At 49.9% G+C, this 24,679-nt stretch overlaps 1 protein-coding gene across 4 annotated transcripts in view; it reads right to left on the bottom strand.

Annotated features, from left to right (window-relative positions):
• The window catches only part of PTPRE (protein tyrosine phosphatase receptor type E), a 108,522-nt gene that overhangs the window by 64,291 nt on the left and 19,552 nt on the right, over positions 1–24,679 (bottom strand). The window contains exon 1 of one of the 4 annotated variants that reach the window (XM_077126405.1): positions 16,780–22,964. The exons of 1 other annotated variant lie outside the window; for it this stretch is intronic. In XM_077126405.1, coding sequence (XP_076982520.1) covers positions 16,780–16,892 — 113 coding nt within the window. In that variant the 5' untranslated portion in view covers positions 16,893–22,964. Of the gene's footprint in view, positions 1–16,779; positions 22,965–24,679 lie in introns of those variants that run through there. 2 more of the 4 variants (XM_077126404.1, XM_077126406.1) reach the window with 2 other exon arrangements.

Here is a 24,679-nt window from a genome sequence, read left to right as displayed (position 1 = left end):
GCCATAAGCACCACTAAGTACAAATGCAACGCATGTATTATGCAACGTATCACACACAACACTTGCATGTTTAACATGTTCCACACACCACACTACACATCTACATGTTACACATTGTGCTGGTTTAAAAGGATGCATGCCCCGTAGAAAAGCCATGTTTTAATCAAAATCCCATTTCATAAAAGTAGAATAATTCTTATTCAATACTGTATGTTTGAAACTGTAAGCAGATCATCTCCCTGGATGATGTGATTTAGTAAAGAGTGGTTGTTAAACTGGATTAGGTGACAACATGTCTCCACCCATTTGGGTGGGTCTTTATTGGTTTATTGGAGTCCTATAAAAGAGGAAATGTTTTGGAGAATGGGAGATTCAGAGAGATTCAGAGAGAGCAGCACCACGAGAAGCAGAGTCCACCAGCCAGTGATCTTTGGAGAAGAAGAAGGAAAACGCCTCCTGGGGAGCTTCATGAAACAGGAAGCCAGGAGAGAAAGTAGCAGGTGATGCCATGTTCACCATGTGCCCTTCCAGCGAGAGAGAAGCCCTGACTGTGTTCACCATGTGCCTTCTCACTTAAGAGAGAGATTCTGAACTTCATCGGCCTTCTTGAACCAAGGTATCTTTCCCTGGATGCCTTTGATTGGACATTTCTATAGACTTGTTTTCACTGGGACATTTTCTCGGCCTTAGAACTGTAAACTAGCAACTTATTAAATTCCCCTTTTTAAAAGCCATTCCGTTTCTGGTATATTGTATTCCGGCAGCTAGCAGACTAGAGCACACATGCTGTGCATAGGTACGGGTGCACACAGGGGCTCGCTTTCTCCTGGGCAAATCTGCTTTTCTCTCCGTTTCTCTCTCAGTTTCTGGCTGGCAAGTACCAAACAGCATTCGCACCCTGGCCAGGCAGGGTCAGGGGAGTGGCCTGGAGACAGGTACAGGAAGGCGGGCACTGGAAATGCCCAGGGGGACATGAGTGGCCCAGACCCCAGAGTTCCTGGAACCATTAGTGCCCCTCACCTCCAGGATGGCAGGCCTTGTACTGCCTCTGTCACTGCCAGCCTAGGACAGTGGCATGCTGAACTGCCTCCCATGAACGGAGATGCGATCCTGCGAGGAGGGAATGGGAGAGGCGCCCTTCCACCTTGGGGATCACGCAGGGACCTGTGTCAAGGATCTGCCCTGCTGGGACCCCCTCAGTCCACACCCCTCACTGCAAACAGATATTCTATGACAAATTCACTCCCATCCAGACTTTACAGATTTCCAACCATGGCTGAAGCTCAACCACCCTCACAACAACCAGCCCCACAAAGCATGTGTTATGGGGAGTCCCTATTTCAGCTGGGGAACTGGCTCAAGTGCTGGCCCAGGCCGGGAGGGGCCGGTTCCACGCCAGGCCTGTGCATGCCATGCCCTCCTCTCTTCCTGGACAAGGCCGGCCCTGAGGCTGCTTCTCCCAGGGCACCACCCAGGGTGACCAGCCTGGCCTGGTTCCCCCGGTGTGTCAGCCCGGCTCAGAGTCCACCGCGGGAGGGGCTGTGCAGCTCCGCAGTGACCTGCAGAGACTGTGCTGGGAGACACATGTCAACGTGGATGCTGCCGCGATGGACACTTCCTCAGCCTGGGCTGCGAGGAAGGAGCAACAAGTTAAGTTTTACATATTTTATTAGCAAGGTGCTTTGGTGCAGGCTTAGGGCTAATGAGTAAATAATTGAGGGCCACCTGGGATGCGCCATCACGAGCAGGAGCTCAGCTGGCTCAGCCGCTCTGTGTGGGGTGTTTCCTGGACTAAAGTCCCTGGACACGGGAGCGGAGAGGCTCTGATGTCTTTGTGGAGCTCTGCAGGTGTGAAAGCCTCCTGGGTCCAGGTGAGAAGTGGGGAGTGCCAGAATGGAGATGGTGGGAACACACGGATGGGAAGACAGGAGAAAGGCTTAGGGGTGGGGCTGCCAAATAAAATACAAGGCAGCTGGTTACACATGAATTCCAGGTAAACACTCATTTTTTGGTATAAACCAGCCCCAAATATTGCATGGGACATGCTTATACTAAAAGCAATGCTCCACTGCTTATCTGAAAAAACATAACTGGGCACCCTGCCCTTTGACTGGCAACCCTTTTGAAAGAGGAGTTGCGGCTGGCAGGATCTGTGGCTAATTGCTAGGTGGGGGTGAGGGGCAGGAACCCAGGCTTGGGGGGCAGGAGGTGGGGGCTCTCACTCTCTCTCACGGAGGGGCTGGCTCAGTACAGTGACAGAACCGTGGTTTCTGGGTTAGTGTTCCATGGACCACCCAGCTGGCTGTGTGGCACTCAGGGGGCCCTGCTTGGAGATTGAGTTTGGGAGCTGCCGGCCAGCAGGTGACAGGCCACACCTTGGCAGTGGATGGAGGAGATCACAGAGAAAGAAAAAAAGGGAGCTCGGGAACCAGTGCCAGGAATGCCAGTGTTTAAAGGAGCCAGAATAAAAGGGAAGCCAAGCAGACTGGGACAGTCAGAGAGGTGGGGGCGGGGGGTGGAGAGCAAAGGAGGAGATGGATGTGGGGTCAAGAAGGGGCTGCCTTCCCACCTTCTACTGTGAATGATTTCCCAGCAGTGAGTTGTACGTTCTAATGAAGTTAAAAGGGGGAAATTTTAGGCTATATCTATGTCATTAGAATAAAATTTTTTCAAAAAAGGAAACACAGAGGACCGTACAACACAGTGAACTCTGTTGTAAATGCTATTCTCTTCTGAATTGTAACAAACGTACCACACTAATGCAAGGAGTTGATAAGACTGTGGTATATGAGAACTCTGTATTATGCACAATTTTTCTATAAACCCACAACTTCTCTAACTGAAAAGAAGAAGAAAGGGGCCCCTGCAAAGAGGCTGGAGGAAGCAATAGGAGCGGCCCCAGGGGCTCCAGGCCCCTCACCCCACCCCAGGGTGGGGAAGTCCTTCCTTGAAGGGACGGGGTGCTGAGCCCAGGGCGACGGGCTCCCTCCTTCGGTCAGCCACAGCCACTGTGATTTCCGTGTGTCCAGCTTGGGGTCAGTCTGTCTGTGCCCTCGGCTCTTTCCCTCTAGGAAATCTGCAGCCCAGGCTCAGGGAGCAGATGCTTTACCCGATGGTTCCAGATCTCTGGGCATCTGCTCTGGCTGGAGGCCTGGACATGTGGACGCCCCTGAATCACGAGGCCGAGCTGCGAAGTGCTGGCCGGGAGGCTGGGCAGGGCGGCGTGTGCCAGCTTCACAGGCTTACTCAAGCGCTGGCCATTGACATGACGGCTAGCAAGTGAACACGTCCCTGCCCCTGGCCCCCAACCCCTCCCTGCCCACAACTCAGGCCAGTGCAGAATCTGTCCAAGAGGCGTGAGCTGCAAGCACCTGGCTGAGCCCCCGTGGACAGAGCATGGAACTGGGGTTTTGATGCAGAGATCTCGGGTTGGGTTTGAGAGTTGCCTGAAAATGAAGTCAAAGCCTCAGCAATGACTCCCTTCTGTTTAATAGAGGCCCATGGAGCTGGGAATCAGGGTGGAGCCAGTGTCCACTCCCTTTTCTTTCCTTCCAAGTGGGTACTCTGACCCCGGGCGATGGGCGGAGGCTGCGTTCAGTTTGCTTCTCATTGCTTTCTTGTCCTTGTGTTGTGTGAATCGCCGCTTTGTGTTCACAGGATTTTGGGGGGCTCAACTGAGACAAGGTGTGTGGGAGCTCTCCTGAGTGGCCATGGGGGCACAGGAGGCGCAGGACGGGAGGACTTGGAGGAGCTGTGGGGTCTGCAGGGTAAACCAGGGCAGGGTGGGGGCTCTAGGCCCATTCCTGACCGGGCAGCATCCTCACTGGGAGAGCAGGACAGGTCCCTGCTAACTGCCCACGCAGCTGACCACTTGCTCATCCCACGGCCTTAGAGCCGTTCTCGGGTGTAGAGAACTGGGAATGGCACTCTCCTGAGCAGAGAAGAGAGAAGTCTAGTCCCTGCGTCCTCACTGGTGAGCCATGCTGACCCTGTTCTGCGATGCTGACATCATACCAGAGCAGCAATTTGTTTTCAAAGAAATCAGGAAATCAATTGCTTTCAAGAGTAAAAGGCACCTCAGAGTCCATTCCCGTACTTTTTTCTATAAACACTGCTAGAGATCAGAGGACACTTGCAGACTATATACCGAACTTGATTTCATCGAACAACTTTTAAAAATCCACAAGAAACGTCACTCTCCTGTTAAGGCCAGTACATTACAACCACCGATGCAGTGGTCCGTCCACACTGACCTTCTAGCCTGGCTCAGCCTGGGGAGGGCAGGATGCTCAGAGGATAGTAACAGTGGGGGAGGGGACACAGCACTTTCTACCCAGGTCACCAAAGGGGACTCATAGGAAGATGATGTGTCAGTAACTCTGTTAGTGGACGATTCAGTTTCCTATAGGCCATGCAATAATGTGCATTTCAATTAATCAACTTTTATGCATTATTAGAGAAGTTGTAGGTTTACAGAAAAAGCATGCATAAAATATGGGATCCTCAATACATCACCCTCTTATAACACACTGTCCTGGGGTGGTATATTTGTTACAATTGATGATAGCACATTTTTACAATTGTACTATTGAGTATATAGTCCATGTTTTAACTTACGGCTCACTGTTTGTGTTGTGCAGTTCCATGGATTTTTAAAATGTTTTTATTCTAATACTGTATATACAACCTAAAATGTTGAAGATAAAAAGGTGAAAACCTTATTCTGTAAAATTAAGTCTTCCTCAATTCCAATGATGACAGAACCGCTGACAGCTAAAGCACACAGAAACTTCTCCAAATAGCGTTTTCATGGACTGGAAAATCACCTGTGAATTCAGTTTCTCTCCAGGAGATGATTCACTGACCAATCAGCCATTTGGTGGGTCATGAAACTTACAATGTTTCACTATCTGAGGTCAAAATAACATAGGAAGAAACCATAGCCTGTTTTTTTAATTTGTTAAACTTTTTTCCCTAGGGAAGAAAACTATCCTTCTTGTCTTGAAAGAACAAAAAGCAAGGAAGTTTCTGAGCACCTACAAGTAGTGACTTTTCACACTGGAACGGAGGTAATATAAAACCAAAGACAATGTATGAAAACATTGCTGTCTAATCTGAAATAATTTGCACAATTTAAAATGTTTGGCAAGCAACTATTCATGAACTTAATAAATGACCAATAGCTTAACTTTTTCCTATGCGTGTAGTAGCTGGTTGTCATTTTCAATGAATTATAACATCATTGAATCATTTATTCATTAAAATTCATCATTTAAGCAGAGACAAAGTAATTCTGTTTGGGATAGTCTTTGGATCTTATTAAAACCCAGTTCCTATTACTTAGCAGATTATTTATGATCAAGGAGAAAATGCCCTGAAGACAGAAAGGTTAACCTTTACAGATATTAGTAAACAACAGTTAACAGACACCAAGGAAACCACCTTAAATAATTTCTCAATCCCTGTTTTTTTCAATCGGAAACAGCCACGCCCCAATTGGCAGGCGCTCCTGATTTATACGTGACAAATGTGCACGGGGATCTTTACTCCATGCAAAAGGCACTCAGATGGTGATGATGATTTTATTCAAACACTTCTAAACTTTACACTCTATACCCACCAAGCAGCAACTCCCTCACTCCCCTCTACCCATTTCCCGGCAACCTACAATTTATTTTCTGCATCTAAAATTTTGCTATTTCTAGTATTTCATGCAGGTGACATCGTTCATACTTGTCCTGGGATGCCCAGCCTGAGGTCGTGGAGGTCCCTGTGTGGTGGCCGTCTCAGGGCCTCCTTCCTCCTCAGAGCTGCACGCCATGCCAAGCGCGGGCAGGTCCCTTCTGTCGCTCCGTCCATCTGCGGACGGTCCCTTGGGTAGTTTCCACCTCTTGGCTACTGGGAATAAGGCGGCTGTGGACATGGGCACAGAAGTATCAGTCTGAGTCCCTGTTTTCAATCTTTGGGGGTGCATACCTAAAGTGGGATTGCCAGGTCATATGGTCATTCTGTTTTACCTGTCTGAGGAATGGCCATGGCTCTTTCCACAGCGGCTGCACCGTCTTACAAGCTGCTCAGACCACCTGGTGCCTCTCCTCTCACCTGTGCTGTAGTGCAGAGTGCGGCTGAGCCAGGCCCGGCCCACTGGGGGGCCCCTGGAGGGTGCCCCTGGACCCTGGCGTGTTCTCCTCCCTCAGGCCTCCCCTCTGGCCCTGCCCGTGACCCTCCTGGACAGATCCCCCTGCCCCGCCCCCCTCGGCGACCCCCACCCTCCGGGGTGCCTCGGCTCCCTGGGGAGCCCCATCCCCAGCCCTGGGCTGGGAACCTCAGGGCCCTACGTCTGCTCCTCCCCCCCGGCATCGGGAGAGCCATCCAGACCAGGCCAGGGGGCCCTTCCACCTCCCGAGGGGCTGCTGCAGGGCGGGGGTCCCGAGCAGGCCCTGCAGGAGTGGACAGGGTGGGGGCAGCCGAGGGTGGGGCCACCGCTGCCTGGCTAGAGGCCCCCGGCGGGGAAGGGCCTGCCTGACGCCCGCCTCCAGCGCCCACCGAGTCTGGAGACCGCGGGCGACCCCTCTCCTGGGCCTGCGCTTCACCTACGGCCCCCACAACACCCCAACAGCCCAGGGCCCCCACCCAGGGAGAAAGGCAGTGTCGGGGCGCAGGCGGCACCTCCACCCACCCAGAGGAGCCCGATCCGCTCTCCCCCCTCCCCGGGCGTCGCTGCAGGGTCTCTCCCACCAGAGGCGGCCTCCAGGGCACACGTGTGCTGGGTGCACCCGAGGGGAAAGGGTGCTGGCCGAAGAGGGGCCTCAACTCCCGGGCTGGGGCTGCTGAGCTCTCCCAGGCTTCAGAACATGCGGAAACAGTTGGCTGTGATGACCGAGGAAAGGCCACGTCCTCTCCTTTCCTCTGACTTTATCTGGCGGGGTCAGTAAGTCAATTGGGGACGTCCTTCAAGGAGGATCATAAATAACCCGAGTGTCCACCGCGCCTCCCCTAGAGGCTGAGCCGCCCCCCCGCCCCTCCAGGCTTCTGTGCTCTTGCTGCAACCTTGGGCTAATCGTCTCAGCGATCATGCCAATCAGGGATCAATAACCGCACGCCTGCTCTAGGACCGCTCCTGAGACTGGGGGCTGATGAGGCTGGAAATCGAAGTTCTGGGAAAAGCAACATCTAAGTCCCATCAGAGTCAACTGAAGACCCCGAAGCCCCACTGAAAAGCAGCCTCCTGGGGAGAAGCAAATCTTCAAAGATTCAGCAGGAAACTTTGAACTCCAAGACTAATTCTTCCTTTTTCTTTTTTCCCCAGGAGCATTCTAAAGGCATGTCTGGACCTTTCTTCTCTCCTCTGTAGTGGACTCCCAAGGTCCTGTGTCGGGCGGGGGTGAGACTCTCCGGCCCAGTGCCACAGCAGAGCTCTGCATGCCTCCAGCTAATGAGGAGCAGAGGAGAATCGAAAGCCATTCACTCGGTTCTGGAGGGCAGTGCAGATGGGCGGAGGGGCTGGCGGTGGTCGCACTACCCTCTTAGGAGTGCTCTGAGCGTGCTCCTTCTGGAAGCAGGCTGTATGACAGGAGCGTCCATTCCCTGAGGTGGAGGTGGCAGGGGACGCCTGGTGCAGGAGCCCTTCTGAGAACGCACAACTGCTGCGGAAAAGACTCTAGCAGGTCACTGCACTTTCCTGTCTATTAAATCCAACGCTTTTCAGTTCAGCGAGCCTCTTCCAAACCCATGGCTCTGCTGAATGCTGAGGCGGCTCACAAAGCTGTCTTGGACCCCAGTGCTGTCCCAAGGAGGTGACAGTGTCTTCAGAGAGGGGATGGGCCCCTCTGTGTCTCAAGAGGCAGGAACTATTGTGACTTGCACAAATGTTCCCATGAGTTTAAAAGAATTCCAACAATCCCATAATTGCAGGGCTGTGATATGGATTACCCACCTATCAAATCATGCAGTTCCCAGGAAATTCCCTCATTTCAATGGGGCGCACACTGGAAGCCCACGGCCCCTTGCCATGAATAGGATGGCGATGCTGTGGGCTTGCCCGGAACATGCTCTTGATCATTTCATGGGTGGGAAACTGGAAGGGAGAGTGAGAAGGACAGAAGGACCAGTGCTTCCCAGAGGGCTGTCCAACTGGCCTTAGAGGGCAGAAGGAGCTACTGGCCATTTTGCTTTTACAAACAAAGTTGCTTGTTGCAGGTTTTTTATTGCGGGAGGGTGGTGTTTTTTTTTTTTTTTTTATTAGAGAAGCTGTCAGCTTACAGAAAAGTCATGCATAGAATACAGGGTGGGGGTGATGGAACTGTACAAAAAATACTGAGTTCCCACATACCACCCTTGCATTAAAGCAGTATATTTGATATAACCGATAAAAGCACAATTTTCCATTTGCACTACTAACTATAGTCCATGGTTACGTGCTGTATAGTCCCATAGAGTTTTAAAAAATTTTCGTTATATTAACACGTATATAACCTAAAATTTTCCCTTTTAACCACATCCAAATATATAATTCAGTGCTGTTAATTATGTTCACAGTGTCACGCTACCATCACCATCATTCATTCCCAAAACTTTCCATCATCCCAAATAGAAACCCTGCAAAATTTAAGCACTAACTCACTATTGCCTACTCCTACCTCATCCCCTAGTAACCTATATTCTAGTTTCTGACTATGAAGTTTCTTACCATAATTATTTAATATCAGTGAGATGATACAATTGTCCTTTTGTGTCTGGCTTATTTCACTCAAGCTGATGTCTTTAAGGTTCACCTATGTTGCCATATGAATCAGGACCTCATTCCTTTTTACAGCTGAATAATATTCCATTGTGTTATAGACCACATTTTGTTCATCCATTCATTGGTTGATGGACACTTGGGTTGCTTCCATCTTTTAACAATTGTGAATAATGCTGCTACAAACATCGGTGTACATATATCTGTTCGAGTCCCTGTTTTTAATTCTTTTGGGTGCATATTTACTAGTGGGACTGCCAGGTCACACAGTAATTCTACACATTAATTTCTGAAGAACCACCAAACTATTTTCCATGGTGGCTGCACCAGTTTCCATTCCCACCGTCAGTGCACAAGTGTTCCTATTTCTCCATAGCCTCTCCAACACTAATAATTTTCTGTGTTTTTTTATAGTAGCCATTCTATTGCGTGTGAAAGGGTATCTCATTGAGGTTTTAATTTGCATTTCCCTAAGGGCTAATGATGTTGAGCATCTGTTCATGACCTTTCATATATCTTCTTTAGACAAAGGTCCATTCAAGTCTTTTGCCCATTTTTCATTTGGGTTGTTTTTCTTCTTGTTATTGAGTAGTAGGATTTCTTCATTGATTCTGTAATATTAAAGTCTTATTGGACATGTGGTTTCTAAATATTTTAATATAAACTGAGAACAGATGCAGATTTATCTAGTTACTCAAGTGTTTTGGTCTGCTAAAGCTGTAGGAATACAGTATATCAGAAATGGATTGGCTTTTACAAAGGGGGATTTATTAGGTTACAAATTTATAGTTCTAAGGCCATAAAAATGTGCAAATTAATCACATTAATTAATTAATTAATTAATCAAGAAGATGATACCTGGACTCTGAAGAAAGGCCGCCAGCATCTGGGACACCTCTGCCAGCTGGAAAGGCATGTGGCTCATGTCTGCTGGACCTTGCTCCCGGTTTGTTGCTTCTAGCTCCCAATTCCAGTGGCTTTCTCTCTGTGTCCTGTGGATCTCCTCTTAGTGTCTCTGGGGCATTTCACTCTCTAGGCACCCATGAGTCCTTTTCTTAGTTTTTCTGGGACAAACTCTGGATTTCATCTCTTAGTTTAGTATCTCTGAGGAATCTATTTTTTTTTGTCTCCAAGTGTCTATGCTTTCTCCAAAATGTCTCCCCCTTAAAAGATTCCAGTATGCAGATTAAGACCCACCTTCAGTGGGTAGGGTCCCATCTCCATGGAACCAACTTAATCAAAAGTTCCTATTCAACAATAGGTCTTCCCCACAAGTTTGGATTAGAAGAACGTGGCTTTTCTGGGGTATGTAACAGTTTCAAACCAGCATACTAAGTTTATCTAGTTCATCTAAAACCCTAACACTGAGCCAATAGTGACACTAGGCAGTTTTGTTTTTTTTTTTTTACATTGAATTGTCCTTAAGTAGGTTTCCATTGTTGACAACCAAATGGCAGAAATTTAGTGAAAAACTGCTCATATTCGTGAGCAGACAATATATGAGAACTTGGAATCATGAGATCAATTGGCAAAACCAAAATCAAGTGAAAAAATGAATTTGTGTGAGGGTCAGCTGCACTGTTTGAGAGAAGGGCATAGTTGGGATTTTTCTGATGCACAATTGTGCACTTCATGGTATCTAAACGGACAACACCTACAGCTTAAATTCTGACAACTTAGTCAGAAGGTCCATTGAGGGAAAGGGCGGTCTTTCAAGGATCCTTCGCTCTGCCTCCATTCCTACAGTCACACAGTAGTCCTTGCTGAACACACACTCACACTCACACATACTACACACACATACATACAGACCACACACATAAACAAATACAACACACCCAACACATGCACACCCACCCACACACCACACACACACATATACACATGAAATACATACTCAGACACACAAACATCTACCTACTCACACACACACCACCCCACCCCACCCCCACACACCACACACCACACACTCACACACCTCTCAGCAAAGCTTTTGGGAGTCCAAGGAAAAAATCTTGGCTGTCCTGCAAGGACTCGCAGCTCTTCCTTAGACAGGTAGCAAGGTGACAGCACATAGACCAGAACTGTGGGACATGCCAGCCTGTCTACCGCGGCTGTCCTTACAGCTCAGGCTGAGGACTGGGGTGTGCTCAGCACACTGCCCTTTCCCTAGGACCATGTCTGTCACTTCATCAGAATGGCCTTGACCTGCGACCTATGCCCAAGAGGGGCCTTGGGGACAACTGTGCATCTCTCTCCAAACCCCCACCCCATCACCATTGTTGACAACCAAATTGCAGAAATTTAGTGGAAATTTTCCCAGCCCCCTCCTGCACCCTGGGGCACAGGGTGGGTGCTCAGGGATGCCTGGTGAGCACGTGATTAGGTGAGCGAGTAAATGAATGGGTTTTAAACAGCTCGCACCATCACAGAAGCACAGAATGGAAAATCCATGTTCGGGCTACCTCTTCCTTTGCACTAGTTCAGGCGATGGGGGCGAACCCCACGGAGGCCTCCGGGCTGTTGGTATTTCAGAGGAACAGGAATAAGCCAGGAACAGTGTGGGGGCACCCGGCTACCAGGTGTCCCCGAGGTTTAGGCCCCTGTGAGGTGGGACAAGCCTGGGGCAAGAGGGAGGAAGTGACACCCCAAAAGCAGCAGCCATTGCAGGGAGCTCTTGCAGCCCCAGGCACCAAACCGCACCCCCATACATGTGTTCTGGTTTCATCCTCATCACAACCCTGTGGGCAAGTGTTCCCATCTCCACCCTCTCAATGGGGGAAGCCGAGGCTCACTCAGGACAAGCTACCAGCCTGAGGCCGGGTAGTGAGTTAAATGGCAGGGCTAGGACTTAGCCAGAGCTCTCGGATTCCCAAGGCCCTGCTTGAACAGCTGCACAACCCTGCTGGAGGCTGGCAAGGGGAGGGGGCGTGGGGTCAGGGGAAGAACCCCAGAGCCTGAGAGCACCAAGAGCCTCAGCTTAGACCTGCTGGGGTTCAGGGACTGCTGACTTTTATGGGGTGTGTCCCCAGTGCAGTGTACACTGTAACTCAAACCTTTCTCTAGAAAGCCACTAAAAAATGCTGTGTGTGTGTGTGCGCGTGTGTGTGTGTGTGTGTGTGAGAGAGAGATAGAGACATAAGACGGAGGGCATTGGAGGGAGCTGGGGACTTGGAGAGCCCAGGGTAACTGCCCCCCTTCTGCAGGGCTCAGCACCCCCAGAGTGAGAGGCCCCCATTTTCCATTATAAAGGCCTGGCCTGGGAGCACTGGGCAGGGAACGAGGTCCCTAATTCCAGGGGTGATGGAGCCTGTGGCAGCCCTGCTCCCGGCCCCGAGTCCCCTCCTCGGACCCACTCCTACGAGTGGCTGCCAGCGAGGGTCACATCCAGCTTGGTGTCTCCTCAGCTGCTGTGAGCAGGAGGAAACACCTGCGTCGCTGAAGCCACACACTTCCAGATCTTGGCTGGGTGGAGGAGGCCTGTATGGAGTGGACCATGAGATGGGAAATCCATCAGGAGGAATGCAGATAATGGAGCACGTTCACGTATAGTGGGAAAACCACTGAGCGGACGTGCTCCACCTATTTGCCTGTCTGAAAACCCTCCCAGAAGAACAGCTGATGAGACCAGCAGCTGAAAGCAAGGGGTATCAGCGAGCTGCCCTCCAGGTGGAGCTGAGAACAAAAGTGCCTTTCTCCAAAAAGTGAAGCCCAGAAGCCCTACATGCCCCAGCCGTCCCACTCCTAGATATCTGCACAGAAGGGACGTGAACAGATACGCACACACCAGGGTTCATGGCAGCATTATTCACAGCAGGCAAGAGGGGGAGGCAACCCACTGTCCACGGACAGATGATGGAGAAACAAACCCTGGTATCTCTGTACGTTGGAATGCTATTTAGCTGTAAAAGGAATGGATTTCATACCTGTTACAACACAGATGAAGCTTGAAAACGCCACACTGAATGAAATAGGCCAGAGGCAGAAAACAGATATTGGATGATTCCACTTATATGAAGTGTCTATAATAAGCAATTGCATGGAGATAACAAGTAGATTAGAGCGTACGGGAGCCAGGGGTGGGGGGAGGGGAGTGGGGAGTTCTTGCTTACGGGGAAGGAGTTTCTGTCTGGGATGATGAGAAAGGTTTGGTAGCGGATGGTGGGATGGCAGCACAACATTGTGACTGTAATAAGTAAACATTGAATGTTCTGCTCCAATAAGGTCAACATCAGAAATTCAACACTCAGAAAAATGGAAAGCCTCATACAATTCAGATTTGGGTTTTCGGTTGTGATGAGATGGATCCAAGAGGTCACTCTCAGGCTCTCCACCTCAATATGCCCTTGAGTCCTTTGTTTTCTGGAATTTTCCAGAGCCCACTTACAACCCGGGGGTGGGGGGCGTGCCAAGCTGGGGAGGGCAGAAGCCAGGTCGGTGAGCATGTGGCGGGCATGAGAAGCCCCTTGGTTTTGTGACAGAATCAGGTGCGGTGGACCCTGTGGCCTGCCCCCTGCCAGGAGTTTTATCGGCCACCTGCCCTTGCCCGTAGAGTGGCACCCCCCGAAGGTGGCTCTGAGCCCCCCAAGAAGGACGTCCCGTGGGCCTCTCAGCCATGGGTGGGATGATGGCACACACAGCTGAGTCCCGGTCTCGGTGTGCCCCCCTCTAGCCCACCTCCCGTGCAGTGGCTTCCAGGGCAAATGTCATAAAATGCAAATCTTGCCACATCCTGCTCTTCAGTGGCTCCCGCATCCCTCAGGGTCAGTCAGACTCTTCTCCACCCCCGACCCGACCTGATCCTTCCAGCCCCTGCCCTGTGCCCCCCCGCCTGCCCTGTGCCCCCCGCCCTCCTGGCTCAATGAACATGGCTGGTTCCTCGCCCTTGTGTTTCTGCAGTTCCCAGGTCTTAACGTTTAGATGCCCCTCGCCAACTGCTCTGCCAGGAAGCCGCCCCGCTGCCAGCGCCCCCACGCAGGACGCCAACCAATGCATCTGAAATGGGGCAGGGCAAGCAAGGAGGTTTGAGCAATCTCAAGGGAGATGCTTCTTTTTTGGGCACGCTCTAGCCACAGTTGTGGGAGGGGTTTACTTTAGTTCGGTCTCCCTTACTACGCTGCAGATACACGGATTTTTAATCTTCTTTTATTAAAAATAAATCCACCCTCCTCGCTTGGGTCTCTTGTGTACATATCTAATTAGGGCAGAGGCTCGGCCTAGCCAAGAGGGGTGCATTACTGTCCCTTAAGAAGGAAACTACTTCAGACTTCAAAAGAATTGCCCGGCTCTTCTGAAGAGTGTTAATTGGGCCAAACAATGTGCACGGATTATTTATAACTCTCCTCTGATTATTTGGGGAAAAAAATGTCCGCAAGTTATAACTAAGAAAAGAGCTTGATAGTTTGTAACTCCAAGACGCTACTTGGGAACCTCCGTGGGCGACCAAAACCCCGAGGTGGAGGTAGAGCCTGCCTGTGACCACAAGGGTGGGGGGCCGGGAGCCCACCTCACACCTGGCATCTTGCCTGACCCTCTCTCTGCGACTCGTGCTTCCGGGGTCCATCTGTGGGGCAGGCCCGCAGCTCCCTGCCAACTCCCATCTCGGGCTTGTCCGTGTTCCTGGGACAAGGACACAAACGGGTACCAGGACCTGCTCCCCTATATTTCCCCTAGGTGAGCCGGGGAAGGAGGGGCGAAGATCCCTCTTCTAGATCTGAGATGCTCACAGCCCTTGGAGCCAGGCAACTTGGCTCCAGTCCCACAGCTCGAAATCGGCAGAGACAGCGTCGCAGTGGGGTCCGGTCTAAGCAGATCCAAAGTAGCTACATTCATGCACTTATTCATTCATTCCACTGTTCACTGTACAACGGTGAACGCCATGACACAGTCCGCCCTCAGGGACCCCACGCTCCACGCCTACTTTGTCCACTGCAGGTGGCTTATGGCTTTTCTCAGCAGACTGCACCCCTTACCCCTTTGTGTTGATGCCTTTCAAAATCCTTTACCACCAGCCACCTGTACTGCTCAAAAATAAGATTATCGAAAAAAATTAAAGAAAAAGATTTTCCTTTCATTTCTCAATTATCCCAACAAGTTTCCTAATACAGATTCTACCTCCGATCTGTTTTGGTTGTACAAATCAGAGGCCCAGGGCGTGCCTGCACCTTGGCCTCAGCCTCCCTTTGCTTTTCTGAGGAAGAATGCTTTCTTCAACACCCTGCACCCAGCCAGTGGAGCGCTCCACTTGGTAAGGCTGCACGCTTTAAGTAATACAGTTCCAGCATTACATTTTTCTGTACTGATGCTGTCAGAAAACTACAATCAACGCTGTGTAATTATGGGGCGATTTATAACAGCCGTGCAGTAGTAAACCAAAAAAAGACGACCCTTGGGGAATATTAATAAATAGATGCTCTTCTCTTTAATAGAAAATTCATGCCAGTTTCATGAAATGGTTTGCTCTCACACTGGGAAACATTATGATATTCATGAATTTTTAAAGAAACACTGATTTTTGTACAGCCAGTAGCTGATAATAGGGATTTGCTTATTTGTTTGTCCATTCGCCAAATATTTACTGTCTTCTGGACACAGAGCAAGGAAGGAGGCTTGTGCAACTGACAAGATTAAAAAAGCAAAAGCCTTGCTTCCAAGAGATTTTCACTCTAATCAGTGGGAAGGGCCACCCCTGGAAAGGGCTTTTGTGGGCTCAAGGTGAGGGTGTGGGGAGTGGCTGATGCAAAACCACTGGAAAGTTTTCTTACTTTCCTGCACTCAATTTAGATTTACTGGGTGCTAGAGTCCTCCCAGGAACAAAGACCTTGTCCTGCCCTGCTCCCATGGGAGGGAAACCATGCCTCTCCCACACTTAGCACAGCGCAGGGTGCTGGGCCACTCTTGAATTGACCCCCCAGCCGCTCGATGGCGGACGGTCAGAGGGGGCAGCTGTGGCTGGAGGAAGCAGATGCCTGGACTACCTACCTTCTTGAAAGTTGGGGTCTCTCTGGGGGGTTTTCAGCAAAGCCCATGGCAGACATGAACGCTGGATATTTAAGAGTCTGGGGCCCATGAAGATGCTGGGTCTGCATTTGCAGGCAGAGGGCAAAAAGTGTGGTTTGTTGGTCAGGGGGCAGCTGGCCTCCAGAGCTCCCCATGAGGCATTTATAACAAAGATGGGGAGGCCCCAGGAAGCCCCAGGAGGCAGATCCTCTACCTGCACCCCCCTGATGTGGGAGACAGGTGTTCTTGGGGCACACCTTGGCACCTCTACCTTGTGGCCTGGGGCAAGCTGCTGCTGGGAGGTGGTCTCCTCCTGTGCAACATGCCGCCTGCTTGCTCGCATGGGGCTGGTCACACGTGGACCCTCTAGCACAGATTCTGCGCTGAGCTGGCCGGCATGGGGTGGCTGTGGCCACCTCGCAGATGTTCGGGGTGCCGCCTCTGCACCGGCACGTCGAGGCCCCCTCTCTCACCCGGCGCCTCCCAGAGCTGGGCACCCCTTGATCGTCTGGGGCTGCAGGGGTGTCCTGGGAAGTTCCCAACCCAGTGGGCAAACAGATAATAATGAGTGTGGCGAATGGTAAAAAGAGGAAGCACAGAGTGAAAGGGGTGTCAAAGAATGGGATCATCAAACGATGGAGGTATAATTTCCCACGTTATTCGACGGGTCCACCGTCACGCTCGAATTTAGAAGCATTAAGGATGCAGGCGGGGCGGGGCCGTGGGCCCTGCGTTGGCGCATGCGCTGGGCCTTGGCCCCCAGGGGTGATGCCGCGGACGACCGGCAGGTGGCGCCGTCGGGGAAGCCTCCGAAGTCTGGACCACTGGGCAGGGCCCCCAGCCTGGGCTCCGGGGAAGTCACCACTCGGCACTGCCTCCCGCCTCCCGCCCTTCCCTACCAGTCTCGCCAGGGGCACTCCAGGAACGAAGTTTCTGGTACCTGCACTCTCCAAATTAACAACTTCATCAATGTCGGGACAAAGATTTGTTTTCAAATAATTTTTCTTGTCGCGCCTTATGCTGAATTGGTTAATGAGTACCTATGATGAAATGCGCTGGAATTCTCCTGCACAGGCACACGCACGCCCATCCCCAGGCCTGCAGCTTTGCAGTCGATGGATTCATCTCTGTACCAAGTCAACAAGCTTAACATTTAAATGGACTTCCCTTGCCTGAAATGAAAGAAATCATAAATCAAATAGCATGCCACATCCAGGAAACTGGCTTTTCTCCCGCAGCAGCCGTTCTTCCATACATATTAAAATTAATTATATGAGAAAGGAAAATATTACCCAACGTGTGTCCAAATAAAGTGATGCAGGGAGGGCACAGGGACAACTAGTTGAGATGGAAGACTGCTGGGACAAGCTTGCCTTCCGGCTGCCTTCCACGTACTGCATCAGTTACCAGTTCTTGAAAAGGTCGACCGATGGCAAATGCTAGATGTTGGCATTTGTGCTTGGGGAGAAAGGGCAGGGAGAGAGGACAGCCGGGTGGGAGAGGCCAGGCCAGCGCTGGCCAGGGCTGCGGACACCATGGTCTGCTCCCTGATGTGATGAAGGCACCTGTGCTCCAGTGGGGGAACTGGGGGCAGATTTTTATTCCTTAAAGGAAAAGTGTCAGTTGTCAGTGCTCCAAATCAAGTGGTCTCAGCTGGCTCTTACCTCCAGCACGGCACAGGCAGAGAGCCCCTGGCTTTGGAGTCCCTTGCTCTGCATCTTCCTGTTTGAGGGAATCTGGACATGCTGCGTCGCCTAGAAAAGGTGTGTGACCTCTTCACGGGGAGCTGTGGGTGAACAAGGCCAGCTGTGTGGAGTGGCTCAGCCTAGGTTCACGAATGTCCCACAACCTCAAGGGGCCCCAACGAGCTGCTCAGAGGCCCTGCGGAATGAGTGAATGAATGAGTGACCATCATTACTGAGGCACACCCTATGAACAGAGAGGCTGCCTGCCCCTATGGGCCCAGCACAGCCTCGGTGGATGCCTTTGTCCCGCCTAATGGCCAGAAGAACTCTCTTTCTCTTTAGAAGTGTCAGGGTTGAGATGATGAGCCATCTGTCTGCTCACTTCGGGGGTGGATGTGGCAAGGTCACCCCAAGGAGACAAGGGAGACCCTGTTGACTTGTTGTAGATCCATTGGAACACAAAGTGTTAACAAAATCCCCATAATTTAATTAATGGGGCTCAAAACAATGAGGAAACTGGGGAACCCCAAGTGTTCACCCCCAAATCATTTAATTCCTTTCAGCAACGTTCAAAGCACAGCTGCGCTCAGCTGCTGGAGTTCAGGACACTGAAGCCCCAGTCCTGGCTCCACCTTCCATATGCTGTGTGGCCTCGGACCAGGGCTGTCCCTCTCTGAGTCTGGAATATGAGACAAACAGCAACCTCATGTGTCTCTATGGACATCCATAAGATAAGAAGAAGCCCTGGGCTGGGGTCTGGCCATTCTTAAATGCTATCCTTGAATTCTGGATCAGAGACTGAAGGTGGCAAACAGAAACCTTCCCTGCCTTTCCCGCTTTTTTTTCCCTGATTCAAATAAACATCCTAGCTATCTCAGGAAGAAACTCATCGAGCTCACCTGCTGTGGATGTTTACCCTTTGTGGAATGTAAACAAGTACTTTAAAACAAGTTTTGCTCAAAGGCAACCAAACAAGAAGTCAATTGAACCAACTTTGTTTCTCTTATAGTCTGGAATTCTGATGGGACAAAGGAAATGTAAGAGGCCTCATTTTCAGTCCCAGAGCCCTTACCCCTGAGCTGGCAGGCTGCCGGGACAGTGATGGGTCCCGATGATCAGGCCAGCAAGTACTGACAGAGGGACCACTCCATTCTCAGAAGATGCCCGAGACCCAGCCTCAGGCACAGTGTCGCCCCAACCAGCCCCCCATCGTGGGTGTGGGAGGGAGGCTTGTGCCCACCTGGGGTGATGAGGAGAGTGCCATGGAGAGGGCTGGTGCTGTCACTGGACTTGAAAGGTGAATTCTCTAGCAGTCCCAGACTGAGAAAAAAATCTGCAGAGGACATGCCAAGTGTGCCAGCACCAGCCAGACCAGAGACCTGCCCGTTTTGTCTTCCCATCACCCCGGGGGCTCGGCCCGGTGCCCAGTGCGTCTAACTCACAGTTCGCTGCCTAACTCAGTGTGGGGTGGACAAACGAGGCGCTTACAGAATGCAGACCTGACTGCGGAAGGAGGAGAGAGCAGGCTGGTTGCCTCGTGCCTTTGGGAGCATTCACCCCAATTATCTTCTGAGAAAGGATTGGAATCTTCTAGGCTCTGCCCTTGGGTGTCCTCTTGCTATCCTGGGCAGCAGCAGGAGTCAGGGCAGGAAGGGAAGAACTCAGCCTGGATGAGCTGAGAAAGACCGGCCTGGGGGCCGAGGGGGAGCCCTTCCCACGCAGACCCCGAAGTAGAGACACCCACATCCCACTAAGTCCTGGCTGGCTGTCCCAAGGGGATGCCACCACTCCAGGAAGAAGAGGACATCGTTTAGAGGCAGGAGAGCTGGGTTAACTATCCCTGGTTACCGTTAACTTTTACTTGAATCTCTAGGACTTCTCCCTCCCGAACTGAGACTATTCCAGGTACAGAGAGAGCTCTGCCTCCTGCCACTTTGTCCCCACTTTCCAGAAGCTCCCAAAGGGTATCTGACGTGCAGCAGGTCACACAGTGGTGGGCCCGGCCCGGGCTTCAAAGAGAGAAGATCCTCCCTGCTTCCTGCCCAAGACATGCTCTTAGCAAGGGGGCCCTGCGGGCACCGGGGTGCCTCTGCTCTCCTTCAGGTGTGCTGGAAGCCCCTCACCTGGGGTCTAGTCCCACCCCTGTGGGCAGGTGGGAGGTGGGCAAGCCCCAGGCTCCACCCCTAAGTCAGCCCCGGGCTTCTGGGAATTTTACCTATGGAGGTGCGGGGATGTGAGACGGAGCCCCCTCTCCTGTTTCAGGAACAACCATCCATGGGGGCAGAGAGAGCACGCAGTGGGGGCACAAAGTAAAGACGCCGACGACGCTGATGCAGTGGCTGAGGATTTATGGAGCTCCGCCCTGGCCTGACAAGCACATTTCGTCCCCCCAATGGCCCCCCAGGTGGTGCAAGGCCTGAGGCAGGCCCGCTTTGCGGGGGCAGACCTGGGAATCAGAGAGGCTGAGTCATTCGTCCAAGACCACTCAGCTGGCAACAGAGCCTGAATTCAAACTCAGGCAGTCCGAGAAGCAACCAGACTCCAGAAAAAAGAACACCTGGGAGTTCTTGTGAAACATTTTTTTAAAGATATTATTGGGACGAGCATGGATACTTTATCCAAACTGACAAACATTTATTTTCAGGACAGACAGACATGCAATTTGTAAATTCCAAAAATGCACTGAAAATATTTATCCGAGCCCCAACTCCCTCAAATCTATGAATTGTTTTGGCACTGACAAATATTAGCATTTTGTGGGTTTTGGATTTCAAACATCTCAGAACTTCATTTTAATTCAGTTCTACCTGGAAAAAGTCTTTACGTATTAAAATGGCTGCTTAATAAATATTTGTTCAACGGGTGAATGAAGTAAGCAGAGTTTATGATAAAGGTCTGGGGTGAGCTTTATTTTTCCCCAACCAATGTCTCCATAAACATCCAGCGACATCTTCTCAAATATTTATCAGTATAGAGTCATAGAATTTTATATACTTTCACAGAGAATCCCGTATTTTGTTACCAAAAAAAAAAAAAAGGGAAGAAAAAGAAACCTCAAAGGAAATGAATGTCACAATGTGCTAGAGGGTACGTTGTGGGAAATGGGCAATGGGCTGTGCGAATTTGTTTGAGTTCATTCAGTTGTGTTGAAAAACGTTCAGGTTGAATGAAGGTTGACATCTCTAAGGAAAGGGAGATTGGACACGAGCTTTATCAAACTTTGGAGTCTTCCCTGAGCAAAGTATCCTGTTATTTGAAATTCAATCAAGATGAGGAGGTTGAAAGGAGTAGAGAGGACACTTCATGGCAGAACCATCACAGGAATACATTTATTTTTTCTTGATGAAAAGGAGTCTTTCATGGGATTTCATGGCCGTGGGGGCTTGGGAGAGCCACTCGACTGTTCCAGAATATGCTCTTTAGATTCTCTGGTCCACCCTATATTTACTGACTGCCTGGCTGTGCTGTACTCAGGTAGTGTAAGGTTTTGCTCCCTGCACACACATCTCCCACTCCAGCTACTGGAGTTTTCAGTAAAGATGTTAACTCCACATTATAGAAGCATATAAATGGTTTGATCTCTCATTTTCATTTAGATACCATGTAAACCACAGTTTAGCAGGACTGAAAGACTACACCTTCTTGAATTCTACTTAGCTCAGAGGGGAGAAAACAGACTTCAATTAAGCAGTGATTTTCAAGTCAAGGTTAAGTACCTAAGAAATGCCCAGAAGCTGATTATGTGTAAAATTCTTGTGCGGTGATTTGACCTTGCTTAGGAAAACCAGCTTTCTCTGTGACCTGTGAAGTTGCACTCGCTGCCCGGAGACCCTGGCAGTGCTGACTCCAGCTGAGGTGAGAACTCGAGAGAGGACATGGACACTCTATGGTGGGAAACCCAATAAGTGTTAGTACTGCCTCCAAGACCTTCATAAAAAAGAAGGAAAAGCAGCCAACTTGCCACAGACTCTGAGCCAAGAAAGCTGTGAGGAAGCTTCTGAAATCCCGCTCGTTCTCTGTCCATCCATTTTCCCCTTTGGTGCCTTGGCCTTCCAGATCCTTCCAGATCCTTCCGCCTCCTCATCTCCCACATCCCCCAGCTACCAAATCTGGCCACCTTTCTACCTCAGCCATCTTTCACTTCTTCTCTCTCCTATTCCCTGAAGCTCAAGACCGCTGGGCTGCTGCAGGATGAAGTGAGATTTAACAAGGAACAGTGCCCAGTACGATGCCTGGATGCCAACAGGGCACTCACAGCTGGCCTGCTCAGCATCACCCATGTGCCCGACACCCCATCACCAGACTCACTGTCCTCAACACCCCTTATCTTGTCCCCTGCTCAGAAACATCAAGGAACACCCTAGGATGCCCCTCTAGCCTTCACACGCTTGGCCACATCATCCACTCACTACTGCAAAATATCAAACCATGCTTATATTAAAAGGAAACTCTTTATCATTAGTGCAAATGGGAAAACCAGTCTCACAAGGCAGAGACAGAGATGACCTGACCAGTCAGTTCAGTGAGGATGAGGAGGACGCGCTATGAAATCCATGCCCAGCAATGGCCTAGGGAAGGGTCTTGGGCTGAGGCCTGCCCTCTCTTGGTAAAAGGTAAATTAGCAAGTGTTAGAGAGCTGTGAAAGTCACAGGCACCGAACTGAGCTTTTCTCCTTGAGCATTACAAAGATAGGAAGAAATAAAGAAAGGAAGGATTTTCTCCCTTTGTGTTTCAATATTTTTGCTATGCTCAGTTTCCACCTAAATTCATCTCCGAACGTTTGTGCATCAGGGAAATGAAAGGACAACCCATAGAATGGCAGAAAATATTTGCAAATCATGTATCTGATAAAGGCCTAGTATCCAGTATATATAAAGAGCTCTTTACAATTCAATGACAAAGACAAATAATGCAATGAAAAAATAGGCAAAAGACTTGAATGGACACTTCTCCAAAGAAGACATACAATGGCCAACAAGCACATGAAGAGATGCTCAGTATTATTAATCATGACATACTTCACCACTTCCCCTAGGATGGCTATAATAATGATAATTTAAAAAAAACAGAGAAAATAACAGGTGCTGGCGAGGGTGTGGGGAAACTAGAAGCTTCATTGGTTGCTGATGGAAATGAAAATGGCACAGCTGCTTTGGAAAACAGTTGGGCAGCTCCTCAAATTGTTAGCCTAGAATGACCGCGTGACCCAGCAGTTCTACTCTCAGGTATATGCTCAAAAGAAATGAAAAGAGTTATTCAAACAAAAGCCTGTACACCAGTGTTCACGACAGCACCACTGACAGTTGCCAAAAGGTGGAAACACCATCTATCAACTGATGTAAAGAAACAAAATGTCATCTAGCCACACAACGGAATATTATTCAGGCATAAAAAGGAATGGGGTTCTGATACATACCACGACATGGGTGAACCTCGAAGAACTTTATCCGAAGTGAAAGACAACAGACACAAAAGGCCACATACTGATTCCGTTTTTACGAAATATCCAGAATAGGCTAATCTGGAGAGACAGAAGATTAGTGGTGGCCAGGGCGGGGGAGGGGGTGGGGACAGACTGCTTAGCGGGACCTGGGTTTCCTTTCGGGATATGTTGGATGGAGTTCGTTGGAACTGGAGAGAGGAGATGGCCACACAGCACTGCGAATGCACTAAGTGCCATGGAACTGCACACTTTAAAATGGTTAATTTTATGTTATACCAATTTTATCTCAACAGCAACAAAAGTCATCTCGTGGCCACCACGTCCTGGGCGCCAGTGCCTTGGGCTAAAGGGTGCACCTCCAGCCTACCACACAGTACCCTCAGGGGTAATTACAGGAAGGACAGACTATTGTCCCTTCACTTTGCTCAGCGATACACATCACACACACACACACACACACTCAACCTTCCCTTTAACAAAAATCAACAGGAAGGACAGAGGCTACATTTCCTGGGTGACGTGTGCTCTGCCCTTTTCTAAGTGGGACTGTTCTTATCCTCCTTTTGCAGATGTGGAAACCGAGGCACACAAATGTTGAGTAACTCTCCAGAGGTCCTAGCGTGGAGACAACACAGCATCATCTCTGGGGCGGGGGCAGAGGGGGGAGCGTGGAAACTGCAACGCGGCTGGGAATTTCAAGGCGGGCACACACGCTCCTGCACACGCCTGCCGTCTCTAGACTTCATCTTATGTATAAAACATTGCTCGTGATTAAATACTGAGTCCTACATTCCGAGGGCCCCATTGTGCTAAATTACATGGTGAGCATGTACTGCAAATTATACTCATTATTAGAAGTTACACGGCAGCATTTATACTAATTAAGTTGGGTCTCATTTCTTTAGCTCTAATTTTAAACACTGGCAGGACTCCAGAGCCTTATGTTCATGTGTGAACTGCCGCGAAAGAATGAGCCAAATGTACTTTTAATTTTCCAGCGACTTGAGATTTTACACTTGAAAAACTACAAATTATTCTACTGCTTTCTTTTTTTATTTTTATTTTCATCTATTATCATGATGAAAGCAATAGAGCATAGTTTTAAAATAAGAATATACAGCATGCTTTTAAAATCTGGAGTGCTAATAATTTTAAATGTATTAGAGACATTTTTCAAGTTTGTTTTTTCAAACCAAAGCCATCTTTTTACCATTTTTTCCCAAAGAAATAAAAAAATTGATTGCTATCCAATGTTATTCGGGGAACACAAATACACACACACAAATCAGTGGCAACAACAACAGCCCCGTTTTAGCTGAGAGCCTCATGAGAGTCAGCTTGTTACGCCTTTCAGTCACCCACTGAGGAAGTTAGGCCTTACAGGGGTAAAGTCGGCTCCCCAAGGTCTCATGGGGGAGGGCGGGGGGAGGAACTGAAACCTGAACCCTGTGTCTGATTCCAAAGCCCACGCTGCATTTCATTACCCCCGACTCTACAGCTATGCGTGCACGTGTGCTGGAAGACAAAACCCATCACATGTAAGACTCATCTCCAAGGACTGCAGTGGATGCATGTTGAATCATCCATCCATTCATTTTCATTCATTCAGAAACTCCTGCCGCCTGCAGCGCAGGGATCAGGAGCTGGGAAGGCACTGAGCGAGAATTCCCCATCCCTGCCTGTATTCATGGGTTCTGCTATTGCCAACTTTTCCTGCCCCTCCAGGCAATGCTGCGTTTCCCCACCTGTCTGTGAGCCTTCCTCCGCCCGCGTTTCCATAGCCACAGCCTCTGCAATGAGAGAGTGGTCCCC

The sequence above is a fragment of the Tamandua tetradactyla genome, chromosome 13 (assembly GCF_023851605.1).
Source record: "Tamandua tetradactyla isolate mTamTet1 chromosome 13, mTamTet1.pri, whole genome shotgun sequence".
In the NCBI taxonomy this organism is placed as follows: Eukaryota; Metazoa; Chordata; class Mammalia; order Pilosa; family Myrmecophagidae; genus Tamandua; species Tamandua tetradactyla.
The sequence above is the reverse complement of the archived record's forward strand: the minus strand, read 5'-3'. Positions and strand labels throughout refer to the sequence as shown.